Genomic DNA, 22,367 nt, shown 5'->3' with positions numbered 1-22,367 from the left:
TGGCCTGCCGATGCCACCTCCTTCGACAAGCTCCTGCCTGAGTACACTAATCATCCGACAACCCCATATACAACCACCATTCCAAGACAACTCACAGAGTTTGCTTGCTCCCTTGTCAATCCTATCACTAGTGTTGTTTGGGACTTTGATGGGGATATGAAAGTGTGGGTGCGCTCAATCACCGGATCCACCACCCCACTAATACCATCACTAACCAAATCCATGATGTGATGGGGAATCCCACTTGGATCCCAAAAATACTTTGACCCTCGAGCTCCTTTGGCAACCTACCGTGAGAGGGTTCGAATGCAAGAACACCTGTGCATGTAACAACTCCACCATGCGAACGCTGCGCCCTGCACAACTCATGTCACCTCATCTCACTGGTCTGGTCAACACATAAGATCTGTCCAATTAAATTTGCCTCTCTCTCTCTCCAATGTGCAGAGGTAACCTAACAATGCTGTAACCCCCGTTTATGTATGCCTGAAGTGGGTTGCTTTGACACTGAGACATATACTCCTCTCACTACATTGTTAGGGATTTCAACTGTTCCCCAACGCGAGTCAGCTTGGCCACTGACTTCTCTCATGTCCTCTAGTTCATCATTCTGTTGTAACAAGATTTCACAGACTTCCTTGGCCTACTTCATTGCTAGAAGGCTAGCCTTAAGCTGTTGAATTTGCTGTTAGTGGTTACCATCTGAAAACTCTGTCACTGCTCTAGATACCTCTGTGCCACCTGGCACCTCATCAATGGATGGCTCTACGGGTACATGTCCTACTCCCTCCACCAATGTCTCAACCTGAGCCATCAATGGGTTCTCCAATAGTGGTGACTCCTAAGTCACACTAGGCAGATCTAAGTGCCCTGTAACGAACAAAATTCATATACTCAAAGGAATGGTCTGATACCAATGTAATGAATAAAGTTTGTATACTCAGAGGAATGCTTTGATACCAATGTAACGAACAAAGTTCGTATACTCAGAGGAATGCTCTGATACCAATGTAACAAACAAAGTTCGTATACTCAGAGGAATGCTTTGATACCAATATAATGGCCAAAAGTCGTATACATTGGTATCAGAGCATTCCTCCGAGTATACGAACTTTGTTCCTTACGTTGGTATCAGATCATTCCTCTAAGTATACAAACTTTGTTCGTTACATGCTCCTCACAACCACTGGTCTTGTTTGCCTCATGCTCAACCTCCTCCTCAGGCTGTTGTCAGGAAACACCTCTATGTAGTGAGCTTTGCCCTTAGTGTATCTGCGCCCTGGGGCCCACGACTCCTGACAGGTGAAGTAAAGTTTCCTCCTTTGAAGATCCCTCCTAGTCTCATCATCTATCCTTGTCTTGTCCACTCCTTTTGAGGAGGTTTGGTGTCCTTATGGTCAAATCTCTCTATGACCCTCTGTGTAAACTCTGTGTATGAACTATGACGTGATGCCTGCATGACCCAAAGTGATCAGCCCATGATACCACCACTCTTGTGCATCTCCATCCAAATGTAAGGTGGCATACTTAATAACATCCACCTCTCTCATGGGGTTTTGCTAGAGGTATGTGTCCAATTTTTACACCCACTCTCTGGTAGAACTCCTAGCCGAACCATCAAAGTTTGGGAGGGTTGCTTTTCCCACTGTCTTCTGTATGTCCTGATTCGACTTGCCTCCCCTATATGGTGTTTATGGCTTCACCCCTGTGGCATGCACACCTCTAGGTCTTTGTCATAAGGACGAGGATGGCTCTAGTTTGTCATCTTACCACTACTCAACTGGGCCAACATTTCTATTAGCTTCTCATTATTCCTGAGGATCTCGTCCATGATTCCTTTTGTACTTCTTCCTTGAGTCACTAGAATGTCTATAGTTCCACCAATCACTGTGCATGCATGCTCAAATATTCCATGATCTTGCCAACTTTCCCATAGCTCACCAAGATCATGTTCTGATACCACTGTGATATTCCCGCTTGAAAATACCCAAAATGTCTGTTGCATTTTTTTGAGTTTGAGTGAAAATTTCATTGAAGGATTTCGTCAAATAGTTTGAGGATGCACTGCTATAGGTGTATTTCCTTATTTACTTCACATTATTATATTAGACCAGGAGTATAATATCACTTCAAACCAATGTCACATAATTCACATTGTACTCAGGCAACATAAATTCAGTAGACAACAATAATGGCAAACATTAGCAACATTTCCCTTCACTTGTATATGAATCAAGAGGTTACACTGTCCAATTTTCACACCCACTCTGGTAGAACTTCTAGCTCAATCATTAAAGCTTGGGAGGGTTATTTTTCCCACTATCTTCTGTATGTCCTGATTCAACTTACCTCCCTATATGGTGTAAATGGCTTCACCCCCATGGCATGCACACCTCTAGGGTATCTGTCATAAGGACGAGAATGGCTATAGCATATCATCTTACTGCTACTCAACTGGGCCAACATTTCTATTAGCTTCTTATTATTCTTGAGGATCTCGTCCATGATTCCTTGCGTACTTCTTCCCTGAGTCACTGAAATGCTGTAGTTCCACCAGTTACTATGCATGCATGCTCAAATATTCCATGATCTTGCTAGCTTTCCCACAACTGTTCATGATCATGCTCTGATACCACTGTAATATTCCAGCTTGAAAATACCCAAAATGTCTATTGCATATTTTTTGAGTTTGAGTGAAAATTTCAGTGAAGGATTTTGTCAAATAGTTTGAGATGCACTGCTATAGGTGTATTTCCTTATTTACTTCAGATTATTATATCAGACCAAGAGTATAATATCACTTCAAATCAATGTCAAATCATTCACATTGTACTCAAGCAACATAAATTCCGTAGACAACAACAATGGCAATCACTAGCAACATTTCTCTTCACTTGTATATGAATCAAGAGGTCACACGGTAGCTTAAGATTCCCAAAATCATATTATAGCAGTGGTAATTAATTTAAATGCACTTCAGTAAGCAAGGGAACCTGATTTGGAGGCTACCCAGAATGTTTAGCTTCAGTCAACTCCAACACTTGATGCACAATGATATAAATCAGCTACAACTGTGCGTTTGACCCTTTTATTTCCCCCATTCGACCACAGGAATAAACTCAGCCAAATGACAATTTATATACCCCTCTTTTAGTGGCTTTTCAGCTAGTGAAGAAGGGAGAGATCTGGCTTCTCTCATGCACAAACTCGACCTCTTTTGAAGTCTGTTCCAGCTCCTTACAACGCAACCCCTGTATTGGTATTAGATGCCATTTCTGTGCACAGTCCAAAGGTTCGTTCCTTGCAAGAAGAGTTGCTCTATTTCAGCCCGGAACTCAGCCAACTTAGAAGGAAGACTCACAGCCTACAGTATCAAACTTTCTCAGCTGAAAAATGATGGGAAACTCGACCAAGTATTGATAGTGGAGACCCAACCTAGTATTGATAGTGGAGACACAACCTCTATGGCTGAGAAATTTGACTCCCACACTGTGTATAACCTTTGCTCCAGTATCTTGATTTTCCCTACAGCAACCTGGGAGTTAATTCATCCTCTTTGGCAAAGGAAAATCGGCCTCAACCCCACAAAATTGACCTACTGATGGAATCTGGTCCTTTTTCTCTTATCAAAATTCATCCTCTGCTTTGACTGGAAAATGTGTGTGCCTTTTCAAGGGTAAATGGACTTCCTTTTTTGTGAACTCAACCCTCCTTTCCCTGAATGCAATCTTTGTGATGGCTTGTGGATATGGCTGTGCGAATACCCCTGGAAAAATTAACTTGTCCCCTGCACAACTTGTCCTCTTGCACTAAACAACTCAGCCCAGCCAATGATAATTTACTTAGAAATCGGTCCTCTTGGCAGTTGGTTTTCAACCTCTTTGGAGAAGGTCAAATCGGCGATTGAAACATGATGTAGCCCTGGAGAAACGCGACCTCTTGCAATGAGGAATCCTTGCCTTCCTGCAATAACAATTTTTGCCCCACGAAACTGAAATTCCTCTGCAAATAAACTTACTTAGATCTTCAAGAATAACATTGGAAATAAACCAACTAGGGTGGCAATAATGTCCATCGAAGAAGGAGAAATGCTAGCTAGGGTGGCAAGGGATCCACCTAAACTAGGGTGAGGATTTCGCTTGAAACCCTTGATCTGAAACTTGCTTGAGTTTCTCTTCAATAACAATGAGAAATTATCACATAGAATCATTAGAAAATGATCCCCAACCTCCTTTTGTAAGATGTCAATGAGTTCTCCCCAAGATTCTATACTTCTTTTTTTAATATTATTTTATTTGTGGGGGCTACTTTCGACTAAGTGGCTTTTGTGAAATTTCCATGATTGCAATAAACTGGAATTTAATCATATCTACGGGAGATTATTTGTCTTTTGTAATTAACTTTATGACAAATATATTCACAAATAAAAACGCCGCAAAAAATAAAAACTAGAACTGAGAAAATATGCGCGCACACGCATAAAAATATGGTGCCATTATTTTTGGACAATCGTCCTTGGAAAAACCCCGAAGGGAAAACCAGTGCAGCAGATGAAGGTTTTATTATTATTATTCAACAATTTAGGAGAAATTACAACTGGTTTCCTTTCACTGGCAAACCTCCGACAAACACTGATATCTACTGACAAAATAATTTGGAGACTAACTGTCTCCCTCAGCTAACCAACTCGGCCTCCTCCTAGCCGCTCGCACTGTCCTCCTGAAATACACATTGTTGGCTGAGGATAATTCACACAACCCTGGGAACCCTTCCCTGCAAGTCGTTTTGCCTCCTGTAGCTGCTTAGACCCACTCACTCTGCCTCCTGTAGATATATCCGACCTTTGGCAACTGAAGCGTGGTCTCTCCAACAACTCACACTAGATAAACTGGCTAACTCGCACTGTTTTTTTTACCTCCTCTGCATATAATTCGGCCTCTTCTCCCTATCTCCTGGAAACTGGAAAATACTAAGGAAATCTCCTCTAGACACTTGCTCCCAAATGGATGTTGATCACCTGCTTCTGATGATTTCCCTAGCTTCAATTGCGCCCTTGCTAAATCCCTGCAACTGGGTAGTTGAACTGCTTGAACTCGCTCGATGTTTTCTCCAAACCCTTCGACCTACTCTTATAATCTCTCATTGGAGTCTCAACGGCCACGATCACATCTCAACTGATGGCTAAGATAATATAGATTAGAACACTTGTCTGCTACCATAATCTAACAACTTTTTGCCGCCCTTTTCTAATAAAATAATATCTGTCGCCCTTCTCTAATAAAATAATATTTGCCCCTTTTTATTAATATCATAAAAAATTGGGCAAACTTCTTAGTAACTTCCACACTCACAAAATCAAGGACATTACACATAACCACAAGCACCGAGCTTCCAATCCTCAATCATCAATGTGCTATATTATTTCCACTTCTGCCATCTTTACCCTTCATACTGCATGAGGATTGCATTTGTGATTTTTATCAAACATTATAGGGATTTGCAGGATGGTAGCTTTATGACAAGTGATTTCACTTTGGGATGGTAATTCCATTAGGTTGCTTTAGTATTTTGGATTGGATGAGATTTTTTTATCCTTTTTAGGATCAGTGGTAATGGCTTATCCATTGGTTCTCTATTTAGGGTGGCATATCTATGATTGATGTATCAATATGCTATTGGATATTTGGTTATGGTGCTTAAACTTTGCTTCATGTGGCTATTCTTAGCATCATGATGTTATTGGTATGTTGCTTATTATGTTTAGAGAGTACTACAACTATGCTTGTGTATATTGGGTCTAATTCCCCAAGGGGTTGGCTATTGCGGTGATGATAAATCATCAATTGAGTGGTTAGGAAGGTACATATCACATGTTACCCTTTTCTTATGTTGTTGATCATCACTTGGCACTTGGTGAGACCAAGGTGGGGTGATATATGAATTTGTTTGTTGAGATTCCCTAGAATTTATTGATATATTTCCTATGGTCATCACATGTTGGCAAGGATGGACCACATTTGAGGAAAGTGTTTGGCACGTTCCCATTTGTTCTCTTGATTTATTATTGGGACTGTATTGGCACATATGTGGAAACAACATATTATTATTTTGGTGAAGCCAATCCCTTTTTATACCATGGCGGGCACAAACTTATGACTTGTACTATATCCTGCACATTATATGGTGTAGTCCTACTCTTGATTTGAGCTGCCCATACATATGGTTGGCCCCACTCTTTATCTATGGCACATATGTTTACACAGAAACAATATCATATTCATGGGGGTTGTACATCACTATTTCATGGAGTCGTGGGTAAACATGCCTAGCCCATGAGTTATGAAGGATACATAATTTATTTGTCACATGGGCTATCCACCTTTTAATATTATGGAGCCACCATTATGATGTCATGGTTCCTCATGTTTACATATCATCATAGTGGTGGATGCATATAGTAGGCTATGGAGTTGTTTCTATTTCTTGGCACTTGGATCCATCATGTGATAGTTGTTCACATGGATGGAGTTGTGCCTTTGAGCAAATATGATAATATACTATGGGTTGACCTTTCCATTACGTAGCCCATGAGCTTTAAGGAGGAAATGTTACACTTTAATTTTATGGAGCTCCCTTTTTATTACGTTGAGTTGAGCCTACAAAATGATTGATTATTTGTTGCATGTATTGTGGGTATCACATGAATTTGCCTTGAATTGGATCCATTGTTTGGTTGAAGTTTTGGGTCTTGTCACCCACCACCCATGGGTAGTGTATATACGAGAAATTTTTTCTCCGAGATGGTCCTCAGTCGGCAACCAACAGCCCCTTGCAACCACCAAATAGTTCGATGTGCCATTATCCCCACCCCTTGAGCCAGCCATGTGGTCCCTCGCCCACTTGTTATGATTGTATGTTTTAAGGTGGGCTTCCTGACCCCGAAGATATGGCTTTTCATTGGTATAGTTGAGTAATTTTCCTTACTTTTCATGGGCACTTTTGGGCATGGATTGGTGGGGGGATTCGGCCTAGTCAACATAGGTTACCTAGGGCATCAATTATCTCACAATCTATCCACCCAAACACTTCGATTTTTGGTCCACAACTGTGCTTAGGTTTTCTTTAGAGGCCCTCCAAATTTGAAGCAAATCCGATGGTGGGATCTCGAGATATATCAAGCCCTAGCTCAAGGATTGCTTTTTGCCCTAGTTTCCCCTTGTCTAGTTTCCTCATCAGGATCATTGAATTCAAATCTCAAAGAAACTTTGTCCTTTGATCCTCTTCTCCACCCTAATTAGGTTAATCCCCTCATTGGGTGATCAACTCTATACCCTTGACCTAATTGTGGGTCTGCTTAGTCCCGTGTGGTCCCACAACCTGTTGATGCCAATTCCACAAATATCACACAAAGACCAATTCTCCATAAGGATTTCCAGGCCTAGGAATCATCTTTGCAAGATATATTCCCAAACCCTAGCCTCGAGAATCCTCTTAGCCCTTTCTAGAGAGCATATCACCTTGCTTGCTAAGGAAGAAAGCCATATAATTGAGTCTCTCTTGCGAATAGGCCTAAGGAATCACTCATTGCCCTCTCATTGTTCCACTCATCTAGCGATTCCCCTTTATACTGGGTCTCCTCCCATCGGTGAAAGTCCATAAAGAGCAGGGAGCTTTAGCTGAGATGATAGTGGGCTATCGCTCCATTGTTGCCCTTGACCTAGTAGCAGTTCTATATGATCCCCTCCTAGAGCCCATGCTAGTTTGAGCAGTAACATTTTGGCGTCTTTGCCAGGGACAGACATGTGTCTTGTTTTCTTTATAACATCATTTGACATATCATTCTTGGCGATTCCATTGGAAGAACGAAGCCCTAGTTCTTCATTGAACTTTAAAGTTAATGCTTGTAGGGGGAAGCAAACATATATCAAGGCATTTTAATTCACCTTAGTGACTCCATTTTGATCCTAATTTGCAAAATCATGAAAAATGTATTATTGTCAAAGAGAAATTATACTTGGCTCTCCATTTTCAAAACTCAATGATTAAGATCTTCAAGAACTACAAAAGAATGTGGACAAATATGTTGAGTTTTATGAAGATTTATTGGAAAATATGGATAAGGAATTCATGCTCAGGTTCCATAGGTCAACACAAAAACAACTCTACATAATGATGTGTGCCTATGAGAAGGATCCTAGTCGTCTCTTTGACTTTGCTAGCTTAACCTGTGCTTTCAATATTCTGATTGACCTAATCAATGAAAAATATTATAATCAGTCGCAAAGTCCCACACAATGTAGTCGGATGACCACGGTGACATTAAAGTATGTTCAAGTGTGAAGGGCCATCATGAAAGTGAAGAATATATGGAAGAAGGGGATCCATCTAGAAAAGATCATGATAGCCATAATACCACAAAGGACCTTCAGGATGCAAACCTAAGGATTGAGAATGTGCATGACAAAAGTAAGAGCCCCATTGAAGATCATAAGGACGAACATGATGAAATGGATGCTTACATTTAAGAAAAGGGGTTTGAAGATATGAGTATTGTAGATTACTGTGAAGATGACATTTCTCATTTCTTGTGCATTAATGAGGGAAAATGGGATGTGGGCAACCATCATTTTGACAGTGACCCTATTTATGACAAACACTACTCATAATGATATCCCTACTCACATCATCGAAAGGGAGGATCATGGTTTTCCCTCACACGAAGAGGGTTTATTGGAAATGACGGGCCCCATTTATGACACTGGTGATGACACTGATGAAGGCCTTGTTTTCCCATACCTTCCCAAGGATCCCGATAGCATAACTACATTACCTTAATCCCGCACCTTGCCCTTTCTCACATTAGCACCATCATTGATGATCCTTTTTCCCTAATAGGTATGATGTTGAGGAAGATCTATCCATTAGTTGTATCTCTCCTCCCAACGCGTACCCTCAAGATTTTGAATATGATCGTCATGAGAAACCTGCTTGTTGTGTCTCCCCTTGTCATTAGTCTCCGTTTCCTCCCAGTCATGACCCTATGTTGGTCATAAAACATGCCATTAATGATGGGGACCATAATAATGGGGGTGATATGCTTGAGGTTGCTATCCACTTGAGGTTTACGAGCTTAATTGTTGATATCTATATATTTTGGTTTTAAGAAAGGATCCTGTGGTATAGATTGCATCCCTTGGCTCCCTCTTTCCCCGTGATACTCCATGCATGCTCACTTCATTTTCCCGCCTCCCGCCCTTGTGACCTTCCTTGTTGCCATTCCTACCCCCACGTATGGATCTATTTCATGACTGAGCATAAGGGCAATTGATTTCATATTGACTGGATGATATGCTGGTTACATTGGGTCAATGATTACACTTAGCATTTGGGTGATGTAACATGCATGTTAGGGTAGGATGCATTGCATGCTCACTTTTCTCATTAGAACTAACATCATATGATATTTTCATGATAGATTAGATGCATTTAGATTAAATTTGCATTTTACTTTCTTGTTGATTTTTATGGCCTAATACTAAGCATGGGTGATCATAAGACACCACAAAAACATGTTGCCCCGTGTACTTGGTCTTTGATATGTGCAGGTAACAGGTCTGCGGTACCAAGAGATTGCTGGTGTTCTCATGACCTCCCGTTTGAGTAGCTTCATGCATCTCTCTGAGAGCTCATGTCCCAGTTGGAGCCAGATGTTACTTGCCACCAGTGGGTAGTGTATATAAGATAATTTTTTTCTCCTAGATGGCTCTCAGCCGGTAGCCAACAGCCCCTTACAGCCACTAGATAGCTCGATGTGCCATTATCTTCGCCACCTGAGCCAGCCATGTGGTCCCTCGCCCACTTGTTATGATGTAAGTTTGAAGGTGGGCCTCCTAACCCTGAAGGTATGACTTTTTATTGGTATAGTTAAGTAATTTTCCTTACTTGTCATGGGCACTTTTGGGCATGGATTGGTGGGGGGATTCAGCAAAAAAGGTGGGCTAGGTCTGTACTCGTCTCCATTGCCCGATTTTGTGGTTATCATTGTATCCTAATCCCATGGGATCTCTTTTACTGGCCATTAGCTTTAGGGTTGGCTCTACATGGGAAATCCCAATTTTGGTTGCGTGGTCCCGCTCCCCGACACCATATACATCAGTCCCTTCGACTTATTTTAGCCCCATTCATCTCTTTTCCCATTCGGGTCTGCATGTGTTCGCTGGGTCCACATAGGGTTAGCCTCCCACTCCCCTTGTCCACACCTTGGGTCAGGCTTGGAACGATGCCTGAAGGTTGATGCAGCTAAAAGGAAAAGAAAAAGCATAATTTGGCCACTCTCAATAGGAAATGTACCACAAAATGCAAAAGATGGCTAGGACATACAAATTTAGCACGTGGGCAAAAGCAAGCATGAGCTCTACCCCTTATCCATGGCCATCACTCTGGTTCCTATGGGCCCTAGATGAGCCCCCTCAATCATTAAGGAACCCATGATTGTCCCGACCCCTGGTGGGCGGTGAATTGCCCCACATTAAGGGGTTATCCACTGCTTATATTACACATCATGCTCTCATCCCCTGGAACCCCGAGTAGTTATGAAGAAAAATCAATCAAAGGCAAAAGGAATATGAAGAAGGGTGGGAAAACAAAGGCCGAAGTAACTCATATACCGTGATTTTCTCCCTCCTACAATCATATACCCAGGTGTGGGCTTCCCTTGTTATAGCTACCCTTGTACCATGACATGTAGTCTAGATGATTCCCCTGATCCCCACCTTGTTACATTACTATATCATTTGCCACCTACCACCATGGACATATCACCCCCTTTAAAAGTTGAAACCACCTAATAGGGTCCTTGACTAACCCCCCATTGAGCTTGGAGATACTTGTACATGCCAAAGCCCACTATGGAAGGGCATGCCACCATGAAGTGCCCCATTGATTCCATGACTTGTAAGCTCTTTTACTAGATTATTTTAATAATTTGTTGTATTGGAGGGCAAGGGGGCGCATTGGATCTTATGCAAGATTGTAGGTGGGTCTTCATTTGGGGCTTGGTCTCCTTATATGGGGTCCTAGCCCTCCAGAGGGCCACATTGAGCGTTGAGAGCCATGGGCCTGCACCATATCAGAGAGTACTTCATGGATCCCCAACACCACTCATTGATTGCTCGTGTTCCACCTTTTTGGATGACGATGATGCACCTGGTTCTCCATGCCCAAACGGCTCCACACTTCCATCACAGACTTGGCAGATGATTCGAGGTGCAAATGAGCACCACAGAGGGCTTATGACATCATCCTAGCCCTTACAGATGGTTTACAGCCATTTCGATCCACTTGGACAATGGAGACCCATGAGAATGGCCTTGTGCCCCTCACAGGGACTTGGGGGCACCACAGGGATTTGCTTGGAAACAAGGGACCAACCCCTTGTCCACTATGTTTGAGGTCCATTCTCACATCATGGCACATTTTGGACTTCATTAGGCCTCCTCAAAGGCCCAACGACTCACTTTATTGATCATTCGACCCTCTTGAGAAGCTTATTATTATGTTATTGAGCTATCTTGGTGGACTTGTCACCAAGGAATGTTATTATTGCATATTATTTTATTATTTGGGTCTCAATTATGCCAAATTAGGCAAATCAATCTCATTAGTGATTTTGTAAATACAAGTGAGGTGATTCATTTTGGTCATCATCACTTGGATTGGGTTGTTTGCTCTCGTGAAATTTTCGCTATCCCTCTTGGAGGACGAGTTTGGATGTTATGGATGAGTTTTGATGTTTGGATATCTCTCTCTTGTCTTGGGGCTTCATTATTGGCATAATTTAATGATTGGATATACATTTTAATACATATAAGTACTCTTTTGATGTTTATTCTTGTCATTTACTTTTGTCACATGAATGTTGCTGGGATTTTCGCTATGCAAGTCTGAAATTTACTACTGCTCTATATGAAATTGTGGGAATTTTTGTTCTTTATAACGTTGCATCATGTCATGGGCCATGTATGAATGGGTGAATGTTCCTAGAGATAATTTATGTTAAATACATCTCGATAAGTCATCATTTATTGCAAATCAAAGTATAAAGTCCTTGAAACAGTTGTTCTAATGCTCTAAATGGCACGCGAAGTTGTTGAAGGCCTCCTTAATTGGGTGAATTTTTCCCAAACCATAAATCCTTGTTGACTCCATCTCTCCCAAAGGACAAGGCACTAATCCTCCATTGGTGATCATTTTCAACGATTATTCTTTTCACCTTCCTCTTTTTCTAGGCCTAACCTACATAGGTTACCTAGGGCATCAATTATCTCACAATCTAGCAAACCAAACACTTCGATTTTTGGTCCACAACTACACTTAGGTTTGCTCTAGAGGCCCTCCAAATTTGAAGCAAATCCGACAGTGGGATCTCGAGATATAACAAGCCCTAGCTCAAGCACTATTTCTTGCCTTAGTTTTCCCTTGGCTAGTGTCCTCATTAGGATCATTGAATTCAAAAAAAATTTGTCCTTTGATCCTTTTGTCCTCCCTAATTAGATCAAGCCCCTCATTGGGTGATCAACTCCATACCCTTAACCTAATTTTGGGTTCGCTTGGTCCCTTGTGATCCCACAACCTATTGACGCCAATTCCACAAAGATCACACAAAGACCAATTCTCGATACGGATTTCCAGGCCTAGGAATCATCTTTGCAATATATATTCCCAAACCCTAACCTCGAGAATCCTCTTAGCCCTTCCTAGAGAGCATATCACCTTGCTTCTCGAGCAAGAAAGCCATATAATTGAGTCTCTCTTGTGAATAGGCCTTAGGAATCACTCCTTGCCCTCTCATTGTTCCATTCATCTAGTGATTCCCCTTTATACTGGGTCTCCTCCCATCGGTGAAAGTTCGTAAAGAGCAAGGAGCTTTAGCTGAGGTGATAGTGGGCTATCGCTCCATTGTTGCCCTTGACCTAGTAGTTGTTCTATAGGATCCCCTCCTAGGACTCTTGCTAGTTTGAGCAGTAACAAGTCCTTCACACTCAAGTGCATAACTAACTCTATATTTTAACGTTGTTGGCTTTTCTAATGGAGTTGCTTACATAAGAACATTTTGAATTTGTTTTCTTTGGATATTTTATTAATTCTTCTGGGAGGAGTAAGTGGATATCAACAACTTATTTCTATTTCTAGTAAGTGTGAAAATTTGAAAACCCGAATCCTATTGCAGCAACTGGAAATTATTCTCCTAATTGTTAATTAAATTTAACAATTTATTTACTGTTTTGTACAACAAATACTGAATAACTCACATTGCAACCTACACAAATCAAACTGTGGAAGAATAAACTATGGAAGAAATGCTAGCGCACACATAAATTTACACAATTATTTTTGGACAAATGTCCCCGGAAAAACCCAACTTGGGAAAACCGGTGCAGCAGTGAAATCTGAGTACATCTATGGATGCCCAACTGGCAATCCAAACAACAAGAAAATCTAAGAAAAACACTGAAGGGAATTACCCTTCTCCCACAGGCAATCTCTAGCTGGATTTCCCCTATCAAAAACTCGGCCTCCTGGAGCACTGCATCAGCCTTTGCGCTGCTCTATGTAGCTGGAATCTGGATGGACGGCTTGCTTCGGACTGGGCTCAGTAGAAGAAGAATTCACTGCAGGAGTGGCCATATTTTCTCTGCAAACAAAGCATTGGCATCTTCTTAGGTGGTGGGAAATGGCTTCTTTGGTCTCCATTCCTGTGCTCCTATGACCTCTACCCATCAAATGGCTAAGGACAAGAGCTGGTAAAGGCAATTATATGCTTCCTCGGCCTCTATTGCTATGCTCCTATAGCCTCTACCCATCAAATGACTACGGACAATAGCTGGTAAAGAAAATGATGCGGTACCTGAATCCTTTTGTGTGGCATTAATCATCCCACTGCATGTGCTGTTCTGGTTCTCTCAGCTCTGGTACAGGGCCATCATGGAGGCATAATTACAGTCCCGTCTCATAAACTCCTCGAGTTCTCACTGAATTGTCATCCTCACCATTAATCACTGCAAGCTGGTCACACCATCTCCCCTGCATTTCAATGGCTTCTGTCCCTATCAGTCCGTCTGGGTGAAGTAATTTGCTTCTTGGTATAAATCTAGTCTCATTAATTTTTGTTGCAACGATCTAATGCAAATGTTTAACTTCCGTGGTGTAGCATAGAATATTTGAGCCTAAAATTGTAAGTAGGAGCATAAAATATGATAACCTTAAGAGGTAGTCTTCTAATCATAATGTAACATTTTCCTGCTGAGTGTAAAACTCTAAATGATAATATGTAAGAAGAAAAATATCTATTAGTATCCAACAATTTTTTATCAAGAAAAATTCATTTTCTAGAGTATTGAGATTATGTACTTCATCGGAAGGGAAAAAAACCCTTATGAATGCTTGAACACAGGATAATAGAGAAGTCCGGGCTTCAATCGAAATGTTAAATCCTCTTTGTAGTGTATCTCAATAGGTATGCATTCTAGCTTGGAATTGTGTTGAGATTAAAATTGAAGGGAGCTAGTCTGTAGCACTGAAGCAGATTAGAAGCTGGCTTATTTGATATTCAGAAGTTCCATATTTGTACACTATATCTTTTATTTTATCTGCTAACAAGTTTTAAAAGCTAGCACGGCAGGATGTCTAAAGTGTATATTTATTTTGTGCAGACAGACAAAGCATCCATGCTTGATGAGATCATAGAGTATGTCAAGTTTTTGCAGCTGCAAGTGAAGGTTTATTCAACAACTTACACTCTTTTTAAAGATGCATGTCTGTAGCTGATAGAGGCAATTTTGGAATCAACAGTAATCTCTTTCTTGCTCTACAGGTTTTGAGCATGAGTAGGCTTGGGGGTGCTGGTGCAGTTGCACCTCTGATTGCTGATGTTCCATCTCAGGTACTCTGACTTGAATATCTCTAATGATTACAATTCAGTCCTGGTGCAATAATTTGGCTGAATGGACCATATTTGGTGAATCTGAGCCTTTTGTTTTTGAAGCCCACTTATTCTATATATATATATATATATATAATTATTAATGTTTGTGTAGGGATCAGGTGGCGTCATGTCAACAGCCTTGGGCCAAGCAAGTGGGCCCTTGACTCTGTCACAGGATGGTCTTGCTTTTGAACAGGAAGTTGCAAGACTCATGGAATCCAACATGACCTCAGCTATGCAATATTTACAAAATAAAGGACTTTGTTTGATGCCCATTGCACTTGCAACAGCTATATCAAGTTCAAGTGGAAAGCCTGTACTGGCTACTGTGCCAGGAACAGGCGTTGATAGTAGTGAGAAGCAAAATTCTGACATGCAATCCATTGTCTTACCTTTTAGTAGCAGTTCGACAACCATGGGACTCAGAGCTACTGCATCTGGCAGTGATGCCCCTATAAATGAGAATTCAATGAATAAAGCTAGCATAGAAAAAGTTGTGGCAGAAAAATCAAATGGCATTTCACCTGGGCTATCATCTGATGTGCCCAAGGTTGGATCACAGAGCAGGGAAGAACTCTTGAAGCGAGCACAATGATTTCTGTCTACAAGTGTGTCTGATTTCGGTATTCAGGTATTTCACGGTTGTTTCTTGGAAGGATTTGTTTTTGGGGATGCATTATTTCTCTTTGCTTGGATATAATGTTTGGATACTAGAATACAGATTTGTTTTAAAGAAGATAAAATATAAAGATAATCTTAATAGTAGATTTTCTAAAATGAGGTTTACACTTTAGAGCATCATTTTGACCTACTATTCATGTTTGGATTAGTAGAAAAAGGGCCAATTATAGGTTTTGGCATTTATTAAACTTTGTTTTGATTCGACAGGAGTGAGCCTCAATGCTAAGGCGGTTGGTGAGATTTTCTAGTACGCAATTTTTTAACAGATAGGTTATGGCTGATGATATATACCACTGATTATGGTTCACACGTCTGGGATCGTGTGAGATTTCAATAGGAGCAAAATGTGTAATGTATAAGTGAACCCCTGTTTTAATGAGAAATATTGGTGGAACTCTGTTGGTGCAAGGTTGCCAACCTTTTTATTTCCACTTTCCTTTTAGGCAAATTTAAGGTTACCAAGTATTTATTCTAACTTGAACATGACTGGTGCTGACCATACTAGGGTCCTGCTACTGAGATACCAAGATGGCTTAGGCGTCCATTTTCCTGTGTCCCTTAGTTTTGATTTGTGGATAAGTGGATATTTATCCAAACTTTAAACAATTGGATGATCTTATTTCAATTTGCTTCAACAAATGTTAAATGCAATGTTCTCAATACCAAGATCAGTATTACCACTGGGTTGTTTTCTGTTTCAATAATGTTGGAAATTTTCAGTACAAGAATATTCTCTCTCATTAGACAATCAAAACCACCCTGTAGAATATTTTCATTAATTAGTTTTTTAGTTCTACAATGAAAATTCAAGATAGGTTAGTCTAATCCCTGTATCTTTATCAGGATGTTCTTACTGTTTAGATGCTCTTATTTTTTTTAAGAATGTGAAGTGCTGTCCCACAACATTTTCTATGACCTTCATCTTAGTTAAGTCGCTTTCCAGTTGGAAGAAAACTAGTCAGGATTCAACAGGCTACCTATGACATTCATTCTCGTAGGATAAACATCTATTTTCAAAGAAACAGTGGAGATTTGCAAGGATATATTCTTTGAAGGCCGACTCCTTCACTCTCTTGCACGAAGAGGTTAACTCAGAGACAATTTGTATTGAGAAAACCACGCATGCAACTTTAGAGAGCTAGGGTCTCGCCTTTAAAATAAGAACTTGGAAGACAATATAATCTCTATATTAGAGAAAATTATTACCCATGCAATATGATCCGTAGTTGCATGCACCAATACTTACTATAAACTTGAAAGCTGCAATCTTGGAAAGTTTTACGTTCAAGAGCGAGATTGAAAGATATCATGGCAAGTGGGTTAGAATTGCTTTTAATTTTAGTGCGTTCATATATACAGGAAAATTAGTTGCATGCACCAATACTTACTATAAACTTGAAAGCTGCAATCTTGGAAAGTTTTACGTTCAAGAGCGAGATTGAAAGATATCATGGCAAGTGGGTTAGAATTGCTTTTAATTTTAGTGCGTTCATATATACAGGAAAATTAGTTGCATGCACCAATACTTACTATAAACTTGAAAGCTGCAATCTTGGAAAGTTTTACGTTCAAGAGCAAGATTGAAAGATATCATGGCAAGTGGGTTAGAATTGCTTTTAATTTTACTGCGTTCATATATACAGGAAAATGATGGGGGCCATTTTTCCTTTTCGTTAATTATGGGCAGGTATACCTTAAAATTTACTAGGGTGAAGTACGGAATTCTAGTCTGGTATGAGTTCTATGTTCGGAGGATTTCTGGATAAGTCAATGTTGTATCTCTACTTCAAACATAGTATAGGTGCACGAACCATATTGGCCATTTATGCTTTGAAACAGGGAACGATTTTTCAAGGTTTTTGAGACCAACAGCTTTAAAATCTGGAGATTCATTAAGAAGATTGATTTCGATGCTAGAAGTTGGTGCGTGTCGAAGCATGGTTTGGAATGGATTCCTTCCTTTTTTTAATCAACAATAAGGGGATTATATCAAACTAGTATAGAACCGTTTTAACCGTTGATCTATTATTGACCGAGAGGGATAAAAAATATATATAAAAAGAAGTCCAAGGGAAACCATCTTAATGCTTAAATGACCAGTATTAAGATAGATTTATACTCTTTATTTTATTATTTTTCTGTGAAATACATATCTCAAGGAAACTCTCTGGGCACTTATTAAGTTGGATTTACACTCTTTATTTTATTATTTATTATTTTTCTCTGTAAATGCATATATCTCAAGGAAACTAGGTCGGCACTTCTCATTTTGAAACTAGGTCGGCACTTCTCATTTTGAAAATCAGATTATACAAAAGCTAGAGGCTTTGTCAAACATAGGGGTTTGAGGTTGTTACAACAGATACTCACAAAGCACACGTCTTTTGCAAAAATTGACTCGGGTAGGGAGGATAACACTCAGAGCCACTAAGGCTAGACCCGATTGATATTTATTATTTATCAACCGATTGATTTAATATTTAATATTTAATATTTAATATTTAATATTTTATATTATTTTTTTATCATGATTTTTTTTTCCACTTTTACATTCTGGATCTCAATTTTTATTTATTTATTTTAGTTTTGCAATGATCTATTAGGTTAAACAGCTAATCCATATTTATCTATAAAGTGCACCTCACTTCTCTCAATGCAACAGACATTAGAAATTATCGTCCTACGTGAATATATCATATATTCCTTGCTTATAGTGGACTAGTCTTTTTCTTATTTCTATCTTCCTTCTCATTTGTGATTTTTGTTTCGGTCTCCCCCTTTCTTTTTTAAATTATTTTCTATGTTTGAAATAATATTTATAATCATGATTCCATCATTCTGGTCAGATTTCTGAATGGTTTTCTTTTTTTTCCTTATAACAACACTCTATTGTACATATTATGTTATGTATTGAACATATTGCGTTATGTTTTTTTCCTTATAACAACACTCTATTGTACATATTATGTTATGTATTGAACATATTGTATTCTTCATTGTCCTTGTCATGTCGTTTTTTTTTTGGCTTTTCCACAAGATTTCATGTCGATCTTGGTCAGTTTCTTCACGATGTTTTTCTCAACATTTGACGTAGTTTTTTATCCCTCAACTGAATATTGTACAGATCCTGTAAGAGTGTCCTCGTTTTTTTGGCTTCTCCACAAGATTTCATGTCGATCTTGGTCAGTTTCTTCACGATGTTTTTGTCAATATTTGAAGTAGTTTTTTTTACTTCAATTGAATATCTTACAGATCCTGTAAGAGGAGTGGTTTTCACATGGTGATTAATTAGGTTTTACCATAATATCATGTCATGTTCATGCCACAACTGTGTTTTTTTCAATATCTTATAAGCCTTATAAGAGCAGTTTTTTCAATATATATAAATCTTGTTAAATTTTATTTTTACTATTCTATTTTTATTTTTATTTTTGTTTACAAAGTATTTATGTTACACATCTCGCACATGTTGATTTTTTAAATAAATATTTGGGTTAGCTAAATCCACATATTTTGAACCAATGGCCTTTAAATAAAGAGTTCCTTGATAGTGCACCTTATCTTTAATTGTTCTATGTATGCCCTGTGAGTGAACTCAAACACAAACATATTAGGATATTATTATTATAATATGTTTTAAATATTATGTTGGGTTAACCTATAATGTCGTGATAATGCTAGGTACTGATGTTATACTCTTTTTTAGTTTTAATATTTATATTGGATATATGTTATGAGTGCTAGGTAGGGACATTATACATTTTCTTTATACTATGATGTAAAGTGTACCTCAAAAATAATCAATTCTATAAGGTAACCTTGAAAAACAATCAATTCTATAAGGTAACCTTGAAAAACAATATGGATAAAATATATATTTTTTTTTCTTAAATAATAATACAAAATTTGAAATATTACACAAAATATAAGAAATTAAAAATAAAGTCATTCAATTTTTTAAATACTCCAACTAAACAATTTGAACTAAATATTTGTACAATGATAATATTCTATTAGCATAATACTTTAGTTTAGACGATCTCAATGCAAGGAAATAAATAACATGATGACAAGGAAACAATGATAAGTACAATAGTAAGTAGTATTTATATTTGTTTGAATAGAAAAAACTAAAATAAAAAGTAAAAGATAAAATTTGGATTATAGAAGATTTATAAATTAGATGAATTTGGGTATGTTTTTTATTATCATTTTCGTGTTTCTTCTTTGAACTTATTATACAAGGTGGTGAAAGTCGCACCAACAAATTGGTAGGCATAACATGTTAGTTTGACCTAGCTAATTAGTGGAGATGAGGTAATGTTGATAGTTTGCTCTATAGAGGTTTTGGTTATCAAATTTTTTTGTGAGAATTGACAATGATGGATGCTTTTGTAGTACATTAAAAAGGTTTATCAATGTAGTGCAAGGGGGAAGAGAGGGTTAACCTAATAATAAATATTTTCATACACATTAGTGTTGGGTGGTAATTAGAAAGTAACAAGCCTTTGAACAATGTTCTTAAGGTTAGAGGAGACATACCATTGGCAAAGTGCCAACAACCAAAAATAATATGCATTGTACTTACTGGACAAAATCTTTATGATTTGTTGCAAAGTTTGCTACAAAAAGGACTATGTTGGTACATATGGTAGTGAGAGTGCAACAATGAGAGAATTTGAATAGCGACGAGTCATTTGCAAGGGCTTTAAGAATCTAAATATAGTCTCTAGTGACATTGTGAAACATTCAAGGTGTTCAAGTCAAGAGGACACTGACAAATAGTTTGTCGAAATGCCTACAAAAAGACATCTACACATTCAAACTGCTATATTACAAATTATGATATTATTGAGAATGAGAACGCATGTGGCTATGGAAAAACCTAAATTGTATAATTAATGTATTTAACTACAAACAACTTATGTTGATTTATTGCAGGGCTAGATGATGGTTAAGCATAACTTAATCAACTTATATGCAGGCCCATAACCCCTCTTAGGAGGTTATCCTACCTCTTGAATTGAGTATAAATACACACTCTTGGAATTCATCATATTGTGACACTTCATCATTCTTTAGCCTTTGGGCACCATCTCTCTTACAAAATAATTGTTGCCTACATAAAGATGTCATTCTATTGTGATTGACATATCTTCCTTTTATGTATACGTGTGCCTTGGCATTTAAATCCCTCTTGTTCTTAGTGATTATATCTAATGGACTTATGGTTCAACTCTACCATATTGCGTTCTTTTCATTTCATTGCAAAATTTTAAGGTTCGATGGTGGTTCCATTTAATCCTTTCACCACACTTTCTCTCTCTCATGGATCAAAACATGGTTTCAAAGTAGGGGTCAATCCCTTACCCTTTTCGTTGTTAGTTAAGAATTATTCTTATCGGTTATTATTATATTTTGCAGAAGAAGACCATGCCTAATGTGTGGAGTATTGGAGTTGTTTCATATTGATTATGCTAGTTAAAGTTGGACAACTTTTTATGGTGGATTTTTGTGCTATTTTTGAAATCTCTTGTGCAATATTTGAGTGTCCAAAATTATGGCTTCTTCATTGATTTATTTCAGTTATATTTTTGTGAGTTTCTCTATCATAATGAATTGGTGGCATCATCATTTCTTCACTATATAACTAGCGTTTCAATCCATCATTTTTTATCTTACATCCAATAACCAATCCATTTTTTTTTGGCTATTGGCATCTCCCAAAGGGCTATACGATTAGGGTTTCTAGCTCATATTGTTTTAGTTTTTCATTTAGAGACATTTTTCCAGTGGCATTGCCCCAAGGGTTGCAAAGTAGGTAGAGTCGATTTTTTTCAACAATTGATCCTCAGTTTTTTGGCTAGTGGCATTGCTATAAGTGTTGCAAAATCAGGGTTTCCATGTACCCCCCAACCCTCATCACACACACACACACATTAGTTGTGGATCTAGTGATTATTTTTGGCTTGTGGCATTGCCTCAAGGTCTATGAAGCTAAAGGTTTTGTATCATCTCTCATTTTGGGTTTAATAAATCCTCTTTCAAATACAGTGCTATCATTTTTCTCATAGGTTTTCTCTCTCTTGGTTGTGCTCTTTAGCTAAGGCATTTTCCATCTTAGTGTAGAGTCGGTACACTATAATTTTTTTGGAATAAGTTGGTATTATTTTCCTTCTTTAGATCTAATCAAGGTGACTTTTTGCATCTTGTTTGTGCCATCTTTGAACATAATGGACTCAAAGTGGATATTTTCCATAGTAAATGGCATTGCTTATATTTGGGCCAATCAAATAAGAAACATATATGCAAATTTTCATGAACGATATCTCTCAAAGTCTTACATGGTTTGTCTTCAATAAATTTATAAGTTGTGACATGGATAATTTTGACAATAATACCAATGCATATAAGGACATGCACTATACACATGGGTTTGATCTATTGTGGTGAGCCCTTCTTCAAACTATGACTTCATCAATCTCACTTTTAAAGTTTTTTCAGATGAGGTATATGGACGTATACTTTGATATTTTGTCTATATAACCCTCCAACACAAATGCTATTTTTGATGTTTTTATTGATAGGTTTACAACATGTCCCACAAATTTTAATTAATGATTCTCCTATGGACTAGTCTCATCATATTACAATGGCTCTCTTCTTCCCACATTATGATGTTGGTCCTTTTGGGATGTACTAC

At 38.5% G+C, this 22,367-nt stretch overlaps 1 protein-coding gene across 7 annotated transcripts in view; it reads left to right on the top strand.

The window, feature by feature from the left end:
* LOC149186848 (uncharacterized) overlaps window positions 1-16,330 on the top strand; it is a 57,605-nt gene extending 41,275 nt beyond the window's left edge. For all 7 annotated transcript variants that reach the window (XM_089411179.1, XM_089411181.1, XM_089411182.1 and 4 more), the window contains 4 exons: window positions 14,712-14,777; window positions 14,873-14,941; window positions 15,096-15,614; window positions 15,872-16,330. In XM_089411179.1, coding sequence (XP_089267305.1) covers window positions 14,712-14,777; window positions 14,873-14,941; window positions 15,096-15,578 — 618 coding nt within the window. In that variant the 3' untranslated portion in view covers window positions 15,579-15,614; window positions 15,872-16,330. The remainder of the gene's footprint in view (window positions 1-14,711; window positions 14,778-14,872; window positions 14,942-15,095; window positions 15,615-15,871) is intronic.
* Window positions 16,331-22,367: the final 6,037 nt, after the last annotated feature.

The sequence above is a fragment of the Pinus tabuliformis genome, chromosome 3_1 (assembly GCF_031772625.1).
Source record: "Pinus tabuliformis cultivar Carrire ecotype Pingquan chromosome 3_1, CPIR1, whole genome shotgun sequence".
NCBI lineage: Eukaryota > Viridiplantae > Streptophyta > Pinopsida > Pinales > Pinaceae > Pinus > Pinus tabuliformis.
This window is presented reverse-complemented; position numbering and strand designations above follow the sequence as displayed.